The 18,955-nt window shown below is 41.4% G+C and overlaps 1 protein-coding gene across 2 annotated transcripts; it reads left to right on the top strand.

Moving 5' to 3' along the window:
- The first annotated feature begins 8,493 nt into the window (after positions 1–8,493).
- lg22h6orf136 (linkage group 22 C6orf136 homolog) lies at positions 8,494–18,173 on the top strand. 2 transcript variants are annotated; one of them, XM_085446955.1, is made up of 7 exons: positions 8,494–8,592; positions 10,121–10,337; positions 13,341–13,985; positions 16,646–16,734; positions 16,835–17,035; positions 17,412–17,481; positions 17,877–18,173. In XM_085446955.1, exons 2-7 carry the CDS (start codon positions 10,239–10,241, stop codon positions 18,018–18,020), a joined length of 1,248 nt encoding a protein of 415 aa, XP_085303081.1. In that variant the 5' UTR covers positions 8,494–8,592; positions 10,121–10,238; the 3' UTR covers positions 18,021–18,173. The 2 variants fall into 2 exon arrangements, with proteins under 2 accessions (XP_085303081.1, XP_085303082.1); XM_085446956.1 differs by having other exon boundaries at positions 10,118–10,337.
- Positions 18,174–18,955: the final 782 nt, after the last annotated feature.

Below are 18,955 nucleotides of genomic sequence, written 5' to 3'. Positions count from 1 at the left end.
GTTAAAAAAAGAAGATAATCTTCTCACAAACTGGTGTTTGATTTTGAAACAGGAAAAAAGTGGAGAAACAACTGAAAAGACTAACATTTGAATAAAACCTGAAAGCAAGTAAATACTTTCTGTGCTGCCTTATGGTAAACTTTGGTAATATTGATCAAGAACAACACTGGCTGATGATGAAATACAGTCAGCTGGCATGGTGACACTGCCAGTATTAACCTGCAGGGCTGGACTGGGACAGAAAATCGGGCATTTTCACTACAGACCGGCCCACCAGGTATTAAAGCCATAAAACCTTTGAATGAAAACAAACCCTGTTGTGACAGTGATGTACAGTCTTGTTGGTATATGTATGATTTCTATACATTTTACGTCAGATAAAAACTTTGGTTGTAAGATTTAGATAATTATTTAATAAAAGCTAGATATTTTAAATGAGAATAAGAAAGAAAAGTATTTCTTTGTGCCCCACCTCTCCCTGTTAATGCCCTACCTGGCCCCCTGGCAAAACTTTGCTAGATCCGCCCCTGCACAGTTACCAGCTGTCAGCTACATAAAAAAGGATCCTGGTGTTATTTGTCTCTCAGAAACAGTTCATAACTTCCCTTCAACTCATTCATGTCACCTAAAAGGTAAACCTGTTTCTCCATCACCTGTTCAGCTCTGATGATCCAGTAAGGACATCTCCTGGTTTCATCTTCATGTTTCCCTCTCACCACATATCTAAACAGACATCATGACCAGCAGCTTTACAGCTGTGGCTCCAGCAAACATCAGCTGATACTAGAAATTAATATTAAATACATTCTAACAACAGCTGATCAAGCTTAAACGTGCTGCTGTTGTTTAGCGTGACATCCGCTGGTTTCCTCTTTCTGGCGCAAAGTGAGCGATAAACAAACAAGAGAGAAAAGCCGATCAGCTGATCATTGATCAGTTTCATGATTGAAGTAGCAACAGGAGAGGGAGGGGGAGAGAATGAGAGAAGAAGAGGCAGCTGTGCAGCATAAAGACAGAATAAATCCAGCTTTGTGTCTTTTTCCATTCTAGCTAAAGTCCGGGACAAACTGCGTCTCTTCTCAGCTCAATACAAACGTGTAATATTTTCTCTGAATGAGGGACCATTCCATTTTTTTAAGGAGCCGTTGGCAACTCTACTAACTAACCTTATGAATAAAATAAAGTTCACTATCAGTAACATCATAGCACCACCCAGCTGTATAAAAACTCCATCAAGCTGGCTAGAACGCAGTATGAGTTATTGCAACTGACAGTAAAAAGTCAGCAACATGAAAATAAACTCCACCTAAACTTGGTTCATATCTGACCCAGATAGACTGCAGGTCATAACTTCTTACCTGAAGTTCAGTTCACCTGACACTCGGACTGGTGGCTGCCTCGGGTCTCTCCTCCTGCCTCCCCTTCCCTCATCCACCTGCTGGCCTCTGTGGAAGCCCCGTCATAGCCACCACCAAACAACGGAGTTATTTCTACACATCGACCTGCATCTGGCCAATCCACCACCTCTCATTGTTCATGCCGTTACAAAAAAAATAAAAAATAAGTCACTGGGGATATGCCCGGTATGCCCGATGGCCAGTCCAGCTATGTTAACCTGCAACCAAATCTGCAGCTCCATACAGCAATGTTACGACTTAGATTATATCTTATAACTCATAACTCTTATGTTAGCTGCCCTCAGTAGCATACTGTCTGAAATATTCGACGGCTGCAATAATTCTTTAAGTGTTATTTTTTCCTTGGTATTCTAATTTCACCGAAGTTTAGTAAACTCAACAAACTTAATATTACTTACCGGGACATTTATTCTGTCCTCGTTTTCTTTCACCGAAGAATAGTTTCCTGCAGTTCTTTCGCGCTTGGCTCTCCTACCTTTGCTAACGTGATGCACATAGCGCAGAAGCGATGCTGCATTCACTTACACTCGGATATCTGAGCGTCACCGTGAAAACATAATCGGACATTTGATATTTGATTGAATTTTATTGTTTTGCCTTTGGGGTGGCACCTGGGGTGGCCAGTCTGGTTTGGGGGGTGGCCTGTGCCCCCCCAGGCCACCCCGCTGGACACGCCATTGTGTGACAGCCGGGGGGGAAAGCTGTTTGTGGCGTCTGGTTTTAGTAAAGCGCTCTGTAGAGCCTCCCTGAAGGCTGCAGTTTGAACAGTTTTTATCTGGGATGTGAGGGGTCTGCAGAGATGTTTTCTGCCTGCTTCCTGGACCTTTACAGGTCCCGGATGAAGAAAAGATCAGCATCAATCAGCCTCTCTGCACACCTGATAGTCTGCTGCAGTCTGGCCCTGTCCTGCTTCATGACTGAGCTGAGCCAGACAATGACTGATGTACATAGGACAGACTGGATGATGGCAGTGTAGAAGATGACCAGCAGCTCCTGTGGCAGGTTGAACTTCCTTAGTTGCTGCAGGAGGTACAACCTCTGTCGGGTCTGCTGAGCGGGTTCAGCTCCAGGTGGTTCTGACTGCACCGTCTTATTGTTATATATCAGACCAATGACGGTGGTGTCATCCATGGACTTCAGGATTTTCACAGATGGTTCTCCTGAGGTGCAGTCATTAGTGTAGAGCAGGGGTCCCCAATCCCAGTCCACGAGGGCCGGTGTCCCTGCAGGTTTTAGATGTATGCTTGATCCATCACAGCTGATGTAAATGGCTAAATGACCTCCTCAGCATGTCTTGAAGTTCTCCAGAGGCCTGGTAATGAACTAATCATGTGATTCAGATGTGTTGACCCAGGGTGAGATCTAAAACCTGCAGGGACAGCGGCCCTCGGGGCCTGGGATTGGGGACCCCTGGTGTAGAGGGAGATCCTGCAGACCCTTGTCGATAAATTACTGACTCTTAGACTGAGCTCTTCTCTTTGTAACTGGGTTCTGGACCTACTGACCAACAGGCCGCAGTCTGTGAGGATCCACAATGTCTCCTCATCCTCCATAGTCCTGAGCACTGGCTCCCCTCAGGACTGTGTGCTGAGTCCCCTCCTGTTCATGCTGCTTACATATGACTGCTCGCCTAATCACCCTGGCTGTCATATTGTAAATTTTGCAGACGACACAGCTGTGGTGGGATGCATCACAAACAACGACGAGGCCAGCCACAGGAAGGAGGTGGAACAATCGAAGGACTGGTGCAGGAAAAACAAGCTGGATGAGATAGGTGGATGATGTCTGCGATCATGGTGTTAAAGGCTGAGCTGAAATTCGTGAACAGGGTCCTGGTGTACATCCCAGGTTGTCGAGGTGATGTAGGATGTAGTGCAGTCCTACAATGACTGCATCTTTGGCCAACCCGTTTGCCTGTTTGGTAAACTGCGCAGGGTCTAACGAGGGCTCTGTGATGTCCTTCAGGTGGCTCAACACCAGGCTTTCAAAGGCTTTTATGACCACAGACATCAGGGCAAAGGGCCGGTAGTCATTGAATCCTAGGATGGTGGACTTCTTTGGGACCAGGATGATGGTGGAGGCACTTCATATAGCTCCAAAGATCTGTTAAAGATATGAGTTAAGATTGGGGCCAGTTGGCTGGCACAGACTTTCAGACACACAGTTGGGTCCTGGAGCAGACACACATCCTACTAACAGATTTTTAGTGCAGCTCACGCTCATTTTCAAGTACATTTCACGAAAAAGACACATACACACACTCAACACTCTCAACACTCTCTCTCTATTGCTATCTCTCGTTCACACTCACACCACCACTTTCATATTTTTGTGTTCCAGGTGCTGTATGTTTGCTTTTTTCTTACAGGTGCAGCAGGTGGCGATACATTATGTATTTCTGTTTGTACTCTATCCTATAATTACAGTGGGATGCAAACGTTTAGGCAGCCTTGTTAGTAGTCATTATTTGCCTGTATAAATCGTTGGTTGTTACAATAAAAAATGTCAGTTAAATATATCATATAGGAGACACACACAGTGATATTTGAGAAGTGAAATGAAGTTTATTGGATTTACAGAAAGTGTGCAAGGATTGTTTAAACAAAATCAGGCAGGTGCATAAATTTGGGCAGAGATTTAAGCCGTCTGTTTCCACAGTTAGGAACATATTGAGAAAAAGGCCACAGGCTCAGTTCAAGTTAAGGCTCGAAGTGACAGACCGAGAAAAATCTCGGAGAGACAGAAGCAACGGTGAGAACAGTCAGAGTCGACCCACAGACCAGCACCAAAGACCTGCAACATCATCTTGCAGCAGATGGAGTCGCTGTGCATCGTTCAACCATTCGGCGCACTTTACACAAGGAGATGCTGCATGTGAGAGTGATGCAGAGGAAGCCTTTGCTCCGCCCACAGCACAAACGGAGCCGCTTGAGGTTTGCTGAAGCACATTTGGACAAACCAGCTTCATTCTGGAATAAGGTGCTGTGGACTGATGAAACTAACATTGAGTTATTTGGGCATAACAAGGGGTGTTATGCATGGAGGAAAAAGAACACAGCAAGAACAACACCTGCTGCCTCCAGGAAAATATGGTGGTGGATCCATCATGCTGTGGGGCTGTGTGGCCAGTGCAGGGACTGGGAATCCTGTCAAAGTTGAGGGACACATGGATTCCACTCAGTATCAGCAGATTCTGGAGAATCAGAGACAAAGCTGAAGCTGCGCCGGGGCTGGATCTTTCAACAAGACAACGACCGAGACACTGCTCAAAATCCACTAAAGCTTTCATGCAGAGGAACAAGAACAACGTTCTGGAACGTTCATCTCAGCCCAGACCTGAATATTATTGAACATCTGTTGTGTGAGTTAGAGAGAGCTGACCATGCTCGGAAGCCATCAAACCTGAATGAACGAGAGATGTTTTGTAGAGGAAATGGTCCAAAATACCTTCAGCCACAATCCAGACTCTCATCGGGACCTACAGGAAGCGTTTAGAGGCTGGAGTTTCTGCAGACGGCGGATCTACTAAATATTGATTTCATTTCTTTTTTTGTGGTGCCCAAATTTATGCACCTGCCTGATTTTGTTTAAACAATTAAAACTTCATTTCACTTCTCAAATATCACTGTGTGTGTCTCCTATATGATGTATTTAACTGACATTTTTATTGTCACAACCAACGATTTATACAGGCAAATAATGACTATTAACAAGGCTGCCCAAACGTTTGCATCCCGCTGTATATTTTTCTCTATTTTCTCCTCCCTTCATTTTTTCTTCTGCCTGTCCCGCCTTAGACATTGTCATACTATACTACATATAATGTAATAGCTGAAATAACACAAATAGAAATGAATAAATAAACAGATAAAAGAAAAACATACATGTGGATAAGTCTTCATGCATCCTCTGCCAGAAACTTTGTACAGGCATACAATTTAGGGCCAGAACGGTTGATTTACTCCAGTTAGCATACTGGAGTATACTGGAGTTTGCTAACTGGATGAGAACTTATCTGTGAGTGTGTTCGTCTTCAGAAGAGAGATTTGTGTGTTCCATAGGAAAAGTAATACATCATCAGCATATCGGTTTATCTTATGGTCTATATTTTCAGTTAATTTCCTTTACTATCTACATTTTTGGCAGATTGCTCCTGCTAGTGGTTTGATTTAAAAAAAAAAAAAAAGTGAGGGGGGAAGCAGACAGCCCTGTCTTGTGCCCCTCTGTAGATTGAAGCTTTGGGAAATAAGATCATTAGTCGTAGCCGATGCGTTTAGAGAGCTGTATAGTGTTTTGATCCAATTTATGAAGAATGAACCAAATCCAAAATTAATTAAAATAAGGTACAGCCATGGTGTGGTGTTTTGGTCATGATAAAGCTGCCTGGTGACGTAAAACCATGATGCCAGGTAGGGAGCCTCCTTGGATTAACTTTCGGATCAGGAACAGGACCTTATGTCGCTCCAGGATCTCTTTAGGAAACTCACTGTTCACCTTGAAGTCTGCTCCTCTCGGCTCCCCTCTTCACCGGCTCCTTCTGTTCAAAATGGTCTATTGTTTGCCTGACTCTCTGAGGGCAGTGTTTCTGACAGTGACTGTTAAATGGTAATGGTAAAAGGACTGGTTCTTATTTAGCGCTTTTCTACTCTTCTGAGCACTCAAAGCGCTTTACACAACTTGTGCATTCACCCATTCTCACCCATTCGCACAAGCACATTGATCTAAGTGCTTTCTAAGTAACATTCACACACATTCATACTCCAATGGATGCATCGGAGAGCAATTTGGGGTTAATATCTTGCCCAAGGATATTTGGCATGCAGACTAGGGGAAGACAGGAATCAAACGACCAACCTTCCGATCAGTAGATAACCTGCTCTACCACCTGCTGTTGGCTGGACTCCTCAGACTCACGTGGTGCCTGAAAATCTTTATGCAGGATTTCCAGGAGGGCTAGGTGTGTGCAAAGCTGGACAGTTCTTTCTCTATGGATGTCAGAATGTCCACCATATTGCTGTTTTATAGAGAAGCTGTTTTGAGGAAGGCATTTCTTTGCTACAAGAGTTAGTAGGGATCTTCTTATCTGGTTTCCCCATAACAACATACTTGAAACATTTGTCAATATACTGTCGTAAACTGTCCAGGTCTTCCTTGTGGTTCTTCACAATGGTGAAGATGCTTTGAATCTAAGTATAATCCCTATTTTTGTAACTTTAAAAGCTGTCATGGAATAAACTGGCAGAGAAAATTAGTGGTGTAAATGTTTCAGTGGTGCACCTTGTTCAGTGCTGCTGAGATTCTTGCTGCACTGCATGTTACAACAGCATAGTTCTCCTCACTTACCTGTCAACCTGGTGTTTTTCTCCATGTCAGTTATCTGGTCAGTGAGCTGGTTTTGAGCCTCTGACACGCAGGTTTGTGGTGGGATGTAAACACTGACCAGAATGAATGAGGAGAACTCCCTTGGCGAAGTTTGCAATTTAAAAGAAAAGCCTGTAGGGGAGGGCTACATGACTTTCCTAACACTGTGACATCAATACACCAGCCTTTATTGATGTAGGAGCAGTTTCCACCTTGTCTTACTGAAATATACTGTGACTGACACTGAAGTATCCAAAATCTGTAAAAGTTCAGACATTTGTGATATGTTTGCCTTTTATAATAAAACTGTACACCTATTAGACCTAAAAAGCTCCCCTGACTGTCAGGTAGCCATCATCAGTAAAGGCTGATATTAGATTCAATTATAAACGCTGACAATGGGAACATCAAAGCTGAGGTTTTCTATCTTTAACAGTTTTTATCCATTGATAGCAGAAATAATGGAGTTCTTTATTATTATTATTGGAATTATAAAAAAATTAAATGGGCAAAAACTTTTTAAATTATTATTATTGTTGTTGTTGTTGTTGTTATTATCATCATCATCATAAAAAGGCTTGAGGACAGATCCACGCTGGAGTCTGGAGGTAACTGACATCACAGTGTCTGATCTCTTCCTCCAGATTTTTTCACTTTCTGTCACCTACCTCTGGTCCCTCTCAGATTACAGCTCAATAATTAGATTTAAATTCAAATGTAAAATTAGGATTCATATTAGTGAATCATAGGAATCATACAACATATTAGTGTTGGCAATGGCTTTCTTTCTCTGCTCGGGGATGCTCTTAATTTAGAGGTGACTGAACTAAGTCTGATCAGCTAAAATCAAAACTCCCAAACATCCAGCCAGCTGTTCTGTTATTCTGGTTAGATCTTAGCTGATCTAAGAGTTATTCAGAGTTTATTTTTAAACTCAGAATTTGATGAACATGTTTTCTGGAATAAGGCCTTGTCCTCTACTGTCCTGTGAACCTGTTCAGGGACTCCTGGTATCAAGCGGCCACCAACACACATATATGTAGAACTGAGGTCTTGTTGTTGTTCTTGTTCCTTTTTTTTTTTTTTTTGAAAAAAACAACAACAAAAAAAACAAACTACTTTTCCTGGGTTTATTGGAGAGCAGTAAACCAGCTTAAATGAGCATTACCTCCACCTACTGGACTGGAGTCTTGACAGGAAAAGTCGAGCAAAGCCTTCTGCGACAATGTATTGCTGCCATTTATTAAGAAATGTTTAGTTAAAACACATTTTTTTACGTCATAAATGTCTTTTGAATGTGAGCTTCCACTTAGATGATGGGAGGAATGCTGTGTAGCAAAACTATTATACAAGCCACTGTGTCACATATAATGATAAAGAGATTTTAACAATTTAAAAAATGAAATATAACTATAGTTATATGTTTTACAGTTATAAATATAACTGTAAAAATACTGATATCGATTTTAAGAGCGGGTGTACTCGCGGCCTTCTACCAGTGCTTTCTACAGTCATACATTTTTTTAGATTCAGAAACTAAAACGTCACATGATGTGGAAGCTACTTGTGTTTTAAACACTTTTTTATAAGTAAGAGAGAAAAACAAACCACAAACAAGAGGAATTTTCTTTAGTTAACGCGACTGAAAGTGTAGACGCTACACGTGACATTTTTTATGCCGCATTGTTTGATCGTTTGTGGCGCTTTGAGCCAGTGGCCGTTTTTCCAATAGACCTGAAAGCAGCATCACGACTGGCTGCGTGAGGTGTGTTTGGCCGGGCAAGGACACTTACAGGGTTGGAATGACATTTGTGTAAGTTACCAGCGGAATGTTACTAGTTTGTTAATTGATTCTGCGGCGACTGTTGTACACAATCTAACCGGAGACTTACAACATTTGGACGGACCAGGGACTTCGTCTGGAAAAGATAACATGAGGCTCTTTTCCAAACCGGTGGCTAGCTCATTGCTAGCTGTTGACTAGTTAGCATTGAAAGCTAACTGCTATTATTTGACTGTCACTGCATGTAACCAGCACTAGCTGAAATCTCCGAGTTAATATCAGCGTTGTAGGGATACATATATGGTTTATGTTGCGATAGTTTCGGAGAAAATCCGGATGTGACCATACAGGGATGTCTGACAAGTTAAAACGCAGCTGTGCCCCATTTAACCTCCGGAGAATATAAAAAAATGTAAACATTCATTTTTCCAAGTTATTTAAAACAACAATTTGTACTGCAGTAATTGGATTGTGTGACAGTCTAAAACAAAATAGTCCTGAAATTTTTAGCAATGCTGTTTTTAAACTTTTTTGTTAAATGCTATAACCCAATAATTTCCTTTTACGAGTTATGACCTAAGAAGCGTCCACTCAAAAGCCGCTGTCAGCTGGAAGATATGCAACTGACAACTGAACTTAAAGGAGCGGTTGAGACTGCTCTGTTCATTTTGGCTGTAGTGCATTTGAAGTTGTAAGGAAGAGGCCTGTGTTCACGTGTTTCACTGGATGCCAGCTGTCACCATGGAGTTTCTGATTATAAACGTGAGGTGTGCTTCAGGTCCCGTGCTCCTGGCAGTCCGAGAGAACCTTCAGTTGAATGCCTGAACTGTAGCATTTGTGTTATCTTGCTGCACAAACACCACAAGATTTATTATCACACAAAATCTTCCTAATACATGCAAATGTCGGAGCTTACATAAAATTATTGATTTAACAAAGCATATTTGTTTTTAAGATGAATCATGTGACCAGTAAAACGTTACAGAGTGATTGCCTGATTTGTAAAAGCCAAATGAGGTGCTGCAGCAAAAGCTGAAACGAATCCTCTGCCAGTGTCCTCTGCACTCCCTGCTGTACTGATGCAGCTTTTTGGAATAACTAGTGTGTGGTGCAGTGCTAACTGTCAGAGAAGCTGCAGGACCTAGCCAAGCATTCAGGAGCTGGTGGTGCCAAAAACAGAGCTATAAGACTTGCATCTGTTAGGTGGACAAAATATCATTCAGCCGTTTTTTAGAAAAGAAGGTGCAGCACAGCTTTTGTATTTATTAAGCTCTTATTGCACCAGACTGAACAAAATGTTAGCCAATATGAACTTTTTAGCAAATATATCATATCAGTGTAGTCAGTTGATTAAAAAAATCATTTGGTTATCAGACACTGATAATGTTTCACGTTTCGGGTACGAATTACAGTGAAAACATAGAAAACTGCCTTTGCATTTTTTGCTTGATAATCAACTAATCATTTTGTCAGCAGGTTAATATCTCTGTTGTAATAATGTCATGTAGCCGTGTGAACAGCTAACTCGATCTATTCTCTCTTCTGTGGTCTCAAGTAGATGAGGTAGAGGGCCTCTGGAGTAGTTGGGAATCTTCCAGTCGTAAAGTCTTTGTGCTGTTGTCTGTGCTGTGGGTGATGGTCATCGGGTGACCGGGGTTGCCCTGACCCTGTGGTGAATGTCTGTGAGCAGAGGAGGCGTGGCCTTCTGGGTGGGTTGTATCCGCAGCCACGGGAGAAGGCAGCCCATCCAAAAATGGAGCTGGAGTGTCAGACAGGTAATTTACTGGATTTCTTGTTATGCATCAGTTGACAAATACTCCAGTATTCCAGTTATTTTAGGCTGTTAATAGTTTGTTGTACTTAGACCTGTACTACAAAACAATTGAACATACCTAGAAAAGCATGTGTGAAAATTTCATTCAAGGTCCACAAATACAAATAGGTTCCCTGTGAAACATTTTTTTAATTACTTAAGGTCCAAGAGAAATCTTCTGGAAATAATATTTTACAGGAATTTGATTGTTCAGTAGGCAGTGATTTCATACCTGCTGATCTCAAGTCTCCAGCATAACTATTTCTGGAGCAGGTAAACTCTGCAGCATAAACCGATGGACCTCGGTAAGAAGTAAAACATCTTCATGCTACTAAAACCCAGGATTAACCCTGAAGCTACCTCGATGAGCCCAAGTCCTGTTTCGTAGTACAGTCCTCTGAACTGTGTGTTAATTTAGATGTAAACAGACATAGATGAAAGTGAAAAGGGGCGTGACCCCATGACCCTAAACTGAATAAGTAGTTAAGAAGGTGGAATTTAGTACTCAGTATCCTGAATGCCGATCCCGTCTGTCTGTTTTTTAAAGAGATTTCTTTGCATTAACTGGTTGACAAAGTTCACAGTTGGACCTGTAGCTTTATGGTTGCTGTCAATTTTCACTGTTAAATTCAATTTAGTTTATGTATAGCACTAAATCATAATATGATGCAGACCTGCAGATCATTTTTGCTGCATAGAGTTTTTTTTAATAGGTTTTTAACTAACCTATAGAAACAACGTGAGTTCTAATAAGAGTATATTTTTGGGCAGAGATGCAGCTGTTCTCTGTTCTAGAACAGGTATGTGTTCAGCTTTCATCGTTGTCTGTCCAGGTAAAAAGCAAACTCAATGTTGGACATGGAAAAGGCTGATTGCAGGCTTCACATACTTCTGTCACAAAGAAGTCTTACTTCTTGGACACCCTTCAAGAGTTATACTTGAATTAGTGGGAACCAGCTAGGCTAGCTCCAACACTTAGGTTATTAAGTCTTCACACAACTTTTTATGTCAATGTTTAGCAGCGTAGGAACGTACAAAGTAAACAATCACATCCTCCCCAGGATGAATTGCATTCCGTTTACATTTTATTACTACAAAAGGTTGTATTATGACAGATGAGTCACGGTGAACTCACTAGGGTAAAGTGCAAAAAAAATGGCAACCAGAAAGTAAAACGTCATGATCAGTCACTGCACAAAGGTTGTAAAACTTATTATAAAACAGGTGCTGCTCATCAGTTGCTTGACACTGAGCTGATGGGAAAGTGAGATGTGCTGAATAAAGCTGACAGGCAGATGTGTCCAGTCAGGCACAGCGAGACGCTGCAGTGGAGGAAATAATGGTCTGATCTGAATTTCTCATTTTCTCACTTACAAACAGAGATGGGCGTTACTGTAATCTGATTACTTTTTTCAAGTAACAAGTAAAGTAAGGGATTACTATTGCAAAAACGGTAATTAGATTTCCCGTAGGAACGCTGCGTTACTAAAACCGTGATTTTTTGCGAGAATGTCTCATGACAGTGACGTAAGCGAGTGCGCCGTTGGTGACAACAGCTGTGTGCAGATCAACAATGGATCATATATCGAGTGTGGAGAGAGTATGAGCGTGCAGCGTTTAAAGCGTGGAAGTACTGACCTTACTTTGAGTTTGATTCCATAAAAAGTGACAAAAACATTAGTGTCCGCTGTGCGTGGGAAGAAAACTTCTTTTTACAGCGAAAAAAACCCCTAAACTTCCAACAAGCACCGAGTAGCTACGACGTAATGGGAAACTCACAGAGAAACTCACGGATTCTTCCACTGACCGCGGCACACCTGCACCAGGGTAAACCTCCGCCTACCCCACTCCTGCTTTACAGGTGAAAATAGAGCAACAGGACCGCTGAGTCTTTGCCTTTATTTATTTTCTGCTGTGTTTTACTTGCATCTATTTGAAAGACTGAGTGTAAACACAAAAAATATTTTATTTTATGTGCTGGAATGTGTAGAAAATAGGTTTAAATGTTAAACTAATTTCTTCCAGTCAGAGAATGTTGCATATAATTAAATTTTTGCTTGATGCATAAAGTTAAAAGATTAAAACTGATAAAACAAGTTTAAAAAAGAGACTTTTCCATTTGATTACATTTTGTATGATGGATTATGCAGAAAAAGTAGAATTGGGCTGAAAGAGATATCGCTTTATCACCTCTTCAGGTTGTAAATCGTGTTTTTAAAAAGTAACTAAGTAACTAAGTAATTAATTACTTTTGAAAATAAGTAATCAGTAAAGTAACGGGATTACTTTTTTGGGGAAGTAATCAGTAATTAGTTACTGATTACTTTTTCAAGTAACTTGACCAACACTGCTTACAAAGAAGTGAACAGTCTCTACTTTTTAGAGACAAAACATGGGCCACAAATCCAGGAAAACTACATTAATAAGAGTTAATAAAGGGTATAAACTGATTTACATGTCACAGAGAGAAATAAGTATTCGATTGGCTCTGTGCTCATGTGACACACATTTCAATCAATCAGTTACAGATTCATTCATTATGTGTATAAAGCTATGCTTTATACACATAATGCTAATTTACACCATGGAGCCCTACTCTAAGCAGGTATTATACATAAATCCAATATATGACAGCTTTTTAAAGTTTTTGGAGCTTGTTTAGCTCCATGTTTAGGGTGGCTGTGGCTCACAAGCTAGAGCAGGTCATCTACTTATCAGAAGGTTGGTGGTTGAATTCCTGCTGCTCCAGTCTGCATGTCAAATGTCCTTGGGCAAGATACTAATCCCAATTTGCTCTCCAATCCAGAATAAATGTGTGTAAGTAAAAATGGAAAAACCAAGGATATACTGAGAGATTAAACTGTTTACAATCTAATCTAACTCAAAATCTCAGACCGCTATTAAAATGGAATATCACGTTCTATATGCTTACAATAATAACACCAAGTCCTTGTTGCTTCTTTAGGTGGTGGATTGCCAGACCCGCCCCCTGAGCAGTGCAGCATGGGCCCTGGCCCCACCCAACAGCCTGAGATATCAGAACTTTAGGCAGCCGGTGCTGTCTAACCCAATACATCATGCGAGCCAGCCTCAAATGCTGCGCTATGGCGAGGAGGATTGGGAGGACTCTCTCAGTGTTTGTGTGCTGGTGCGACAGGGCGAGTCACATGGCCTCCACACCCTTCTGGAGATCCCTCTGTTTGGTCACAACAAAATGGGAAGGCCCCTCACGTCTTCAGAGTTCTTGTTTCCACTGACCACAGTGGATGGTAGCAGAGAGGATGACATTAACGTAGTGACCTTCAAACGTAGCGACACTGATGCTGTAAAGAGAGAACACGGCTGCTTCAGAAGCCTGTTTGAAACTGAGGGATGTCCTGCACCATTCATGTCTGGCTCCAAGTTTTACTGCTTTCATTGCCCTGGCACACACTTGGTGCCTAACAGTGTGCTAAAATACAGCCAGGACAGCGGACTTGACAAGAAGGCGGTGGAGCTGCCCTCTGTATCGCTGTGTAGCCATACAGGCAGAGCAGAGGGGGAGCATATTGAGAGCGACAGGGAAGGAGAGGAAAAACTGGCCCTGGTGTATGAAAGGCTGAGGATAGAGGTAAGAACCACTACAGTATGATAGCTGTCATTGGTTATGTTGACAGCTGTATCTGACTCAACGCTTGCCTGGCAATCAGTCTCTTCCTGAAATATAAACAGACACATTTAAATAGTCTCATACTCTTATTGACTATTCAAAGCATTTAGTACTACAGTCTGTACTGACTGTTTAATACACATATATAACTTGGACTGTACACTTGAGGCTTGAGGTATATAAGTTAATCCAACTTGTGCACTGAAATACAGATTATTTTGCATTCTCTTTGTGATAAAGCGTATGGCTTACGAATGATTAATTAATTAATTATTGTCAGTAACTTTAGGTTACTTGCATAACCCCAGCAGCATGAGTGAAATGGTCACTATGATTCGCTTCCCGGTGTAATCCTCAGAAGCACTGATCTCATTCTGCCTGTCAAACTGCACAAAGTGAGGGGTGTGGACCAGCTTCCTGCTGCTGCACAAATGTCCTGGACTGATAACCCCAGGATGCTGCTCCCTCCTGCATCCAACACCACTGTTAAATCTCTAGGGGGTGTCTGGTCTCCCTGGAGACGGGGAGGAGCCTTTCATAAAATGGCACATCAAGGGGTACTGTTTTGTCCCCAGACCCTTTACCCTGTCAGTCAGATCCTGTAAGAATAATAAAATCACACCAACACCAGACACAGAACGTGTCCCTTATTGTTACACCGTTTGTCAACCACCTCCAGTTACATTTACAGTCGAGGCAGCAAGTGGAGGACGCCCCAAGCATTTTCAATAGCGTTAAAGTTACATGTTGCAGGGACGGTAACACTCTGCACAGATGCCCTGAAAAACAAACCTCTTATCTCCTGGGAGTGGGATAGAGATGAAAAATATGCATCCTTCTGGCTAATTGATGTAAACCAGTAGCTCCCCGCCCCCCAAACTGGTAACCAAAAAATATCTGCAGTGATAGCTGCTTTACTCTGTTCACAGAGCACTACATACATAGTTTTTTTCTGACAGCAAGTGAATTTTCTCCTGAAGAATGCAAATCGAGTCTGCATCTCTACAGAGAATGCATTTTTCCAGGAAATTAGGGGGAGTGACAGTAAACTGAAGCCGGGAGCCCTGTTATATTGTTTTTAGCAACTAGTCTGAAGTTGTGAGTGTTGGCCATCTCTATCTGTAGAGAGAGAAAAGTGTCAGTCTCCTGTGTTTAAGACGTCCTGTGAGTCCCCAAAACTTGTGTCGTGGGCCCATCTAGTGGCAGGTTGTGACAGCTGGTTAACAAAGTACATGTGCAGGGCACTAAACACTTTACAGCATCCCAAACAGTAGATTCTGTTCAACTGTATTCAGTGGGAGAAATGTTTCGTCACTCATCCAAGTGACTGAAAAAGCTACGTCCAGATGAACAGATTCAACTTTTTGGGATGATTGGACATGCATGAAGACTTTACAGCATCCTTTGTAGCCTCCTCTCAAGACAGTAATGGCACTCAGCAGTTTACCTGTGTGTGCATTTAATAATTTATCCTTGAACACACTCCACCATAGGTCTAGATGTGACAGTGGGGCACGCTTTATTCAATAGGAACAAAATTGTGTGCTTGTGTGACTTAGAGGAACAACCTGTTGTCTCTTTCCCCTTGTGTGGTCCAAAGGGCATAACAAGCAGTGACAGCGAGTTGTATCTCAAGGCAGTGTAACAATAGTGTAAAATTAATTAATGACAACTACAATACTCGTTTGTACTTTTGTTCACAGATCAGAAATATCATCAAATATCACAAAATAATTTTTCATCTTATAAATGCATCTCATGCAGTATTTAGAAATGTAGCTGTTTGTTCATAATAAAGTCTTATCACTACACCTCAACAGTGACAATACTGCAAACCAAGAAATTCTATTTTAAAACCACTGCAAATGTAGCAGCTATCCACATGATAGGATTTACTCAGCTTCAGGTAAAATGTTTTATTCATTTTTGCACAAAACCACCATAAAAAGTATGATGACTTTACACAATCATTGAAAAGTAAATTTGCTCCAAGGACAGGTTTTTGGGACAGCCTGTTACCATAAAATCCATTACAATGTTGATATTTTACTTTTGTATACAAATGTTTTGATGATGAAAACAAATCAAGTATCTTCATTTTTCCATGATCAGATCGGACATGTTTACCTGAAATTTACAATTTCGGATCACATGGTGAATAATCGGCTTTGCAATTTAACACCACCAGGATCATTTGAACACACTTTTGTGTTTTTGTTTTGTTTTTTAATGTTTGAAGAATTAAGACATTTTATAATAGTTTCCACACTGTATCCACATTGTTTCCATAGCACGAAAGGGCAAATGAATAACAAAAAACAAACACAAGAACGCACATTTTCTGATATCAGATGGAGTACAGGGGACATGGATATGAAAAAACTCTTTTTTTAGGGGGGGGCGCAGCAGCAGCAGCTTTACTTGCCACTGCTGTGAGCATTGAAACAACTCTATACGCTTCACCTTCTTCATTTTCCTCACAAACTGCAGCCTGCTTATTGTAAAACCAAACTCTGTTTTTAGACTTAAACGAATAGAATTGGAGAATATCTTGTTGAAGTGTTTGTCTTTAACATCAGCACCTAAACTTTGAAACTGATCTTCATCTGTTTGTTTTGCAGCTTCCAAGATTCTTTATGACAAACCACGACTACTCCATGTACTCAAACGATGTGGAATTCATCAACGGCCTCATAAATATCAAGACCAGGTGAATGTGCTTGTCTAGCGTGATGGTGATGCGTTATAAGAAACTCTTATCCTTTGACCAAACTCTTGATAAGTGTGTCTGACTGCGTGTGTTGGTGTAGAGGCCGTGTGATGTACCGGCTCACGCTCTCGCTGTGGCGCCTGCTGTGTCTGTGCTACTACGCTGAAGCTCGACTGGATGTACTGAAGCTTACCAAACACATAGAGGACGGGACCATTAAGGCTCGCTGGAGGATCAGAGGGCTTCCTTTCCACTCTCTGCTGCTGCGCTTCTATCGCAAAGACAAATCGCACCTGTACAGGTAACAGCACATCCAGAACTGGGTGCACGGGAGTTACAAGGTTAAGTGGATTTGGCGATTTCTGTCTCAGTGTGTTATTTTAAAGCTCCCAAAAATGTAATGAAGTAATCTTTCCATAAAATAGATTACTGTTCTGATATACTCGCCTTTTGGTGTTACGTATATAATTAACGTTTCCTTGTTTTTGAATTGAGTGTTTTTGGAAAGAGGAAACAGATTTTCAGACAGGTTGCAATGTCCGCTATAAACACTATCATGTTTGTAAGATTAAAAACATTAAGACTCATGAATAACTGATTCTTCCGTTCACACTTGTACATAAAAATGGGTGCATATTTTGTCCAACCTTAATCCAAATGTCATCTCTTACACATAGGTCCTATGATGCGTTCTCTACATTCTACATGGGACATGATGGATTTATTCACTGTCACAAAGTTGAGAAGGTAAGGAAGCTAACAGCTTTTTGCCAGAGCACCCACAGCAAAACGCCTTCAGTGCTATAGAATAACTACTCCCAACGATTGTCTGCCAGATTGAGAAAGATTTCTTGTTGGGTGCAGTTTTCCCAGCACCACTGCTGATAAACTTTCTGACCAGGCAACAAGTACTTCTTTTAACCCGCTTTAACCTTAGTGTGCTTTAAAACACACCAGCGTCTTCAGCCTCTCATCACTGTCAGTATTGGCATAGATCGAGAACATAGACAGGCGGTCAGTTAAAGACGTTCATCAGCATGAATGTTGGATAGAAAGCAGTGAAAGGTCAGATTAACATGATGATAGTGAGACCTGCTGTGATATGTGTGGATATGTTATATTTGTTGTTCTCTTTCCTGCAGGTGATGCCAGCTCAGCCCCCCGTCCTGCCCAGAGTAACTTCCCTCTTGACCGGGGTTCTGGTGGCACTGGGAGTGCAGGAACACCGACCTGCTCTCAATTTGTTACCCCTGCTTCTGTCATCACTGCGACAGAGCAGAAACTGACCCAGAACAAGCATTAGTGGAAAACCAGTGTCTCTATAGCCATGTGACCCTGAAAAGCTAAAGTGGTCTTCACATAGGAACACATGAAAACTGAAAGTTATGCTTGCTGTTCAGAAATATTCTTGTCACTGAATTAAAACAACATCAAGTCTTTCTTCTGCTTCTCCTTTTCTAATGCTAGATCAGGGAATTGTTCAGATATTTATACCACCAAAAAAGTCAATCAGCTTTTTACTCTGAGTATTGAAGTGGTCAACAGTGCAGATGTTTGTTGACAGCAGAGCAGCAGGAATAAGAACATATTTTGTCACTCTGGAGTAACAGAGTCTGAAATACTACTGGCGGCTGCTGTACCACACCTTTCATATGGTGCACTTTTGTGTAAATGTAACCTTTGAGATTTTTATACTATATACGTATGTATTGAAATCTGCTTTTTGGATCATTAATCCAACTAGCTGCCCGTTCAGTTGTGGTAACCGGCTTGTTGGCATATTTGAATGAGTGGCACAACAATCTTAAACAGTTAAGAGAGCTGCCTTTTTGGATCAGCACAAGTTTGACTTCGCTATAAATGATTTGTCTACAAAGGTTTTCGGTCATTAACAGTGGATTGTGTCTGCTTGCCTCTATGCAGCAAGTCTAGGAGATGTAGGAATAAAATGATACACATACACACATATACTGTTATTTCACATGTTAGGAATTGGAGCTAGAAAGCAGAAGAGGGAGAAGACCTTGAGCTCACTACAGAGTGAGCATCAGATTTGGGCTTCTTACTGTTAAACAGGATGTTACAACTCAATTAATGGTGAATTAAAAAATTGCAAAAAGGAACTAGAGATGCTGTTACTGGTGGAGCTCAGATTAGCTACACCACCTCCTTTGGTGACCATGCACCTAGTCAGCACTCTGGATGAATGATAATATTAACA

This window comes from Copadichromis virginalis, linkage group LG22 (assembly GCF_057382275.1).
Source record: "Copadichromis virginalis isolate Kocher_CV1m ecotype Utaka linkage group LG22, C_Virginalis_male_GT1.1, whole genome shotgun sequence".
NCBI lineage: Eukaryota > Metazoa > Chordata > Actinopteri > Cichliformes > Cichlidae > Copadichromis > Copadichromis virginalis.
The sequence above is the reverse complement of the archived record's forward strand: the minus strand, read 5'-3'. Positions and strand labels throughout refer to the sequence as shown.

Coding starts and splice junctions, on each gene's coding strand:
- lg22h6orf136 (XM_085446955.1), top strand. CDS start 10,239: ATGTCTGTGAGCAGAGGAGGCGTGGCCTTCTGGGTGGGTTGTATCCGC. Junction 10,338..13,340: donor GGAGCTGGAGTGTCAGACAG/GTAATTTACTGG, acceptor TTGCTTCTTTAG/GTGGTGGATTGCCAGACCCG. Junction 17,482..17,876: donor ACTGTCACAAAGTTGAGAAG/GTAAGGAAGCTA, acceptor TCTTTCCTGCAG/GTGATGCCAGCTCAGCCCCC.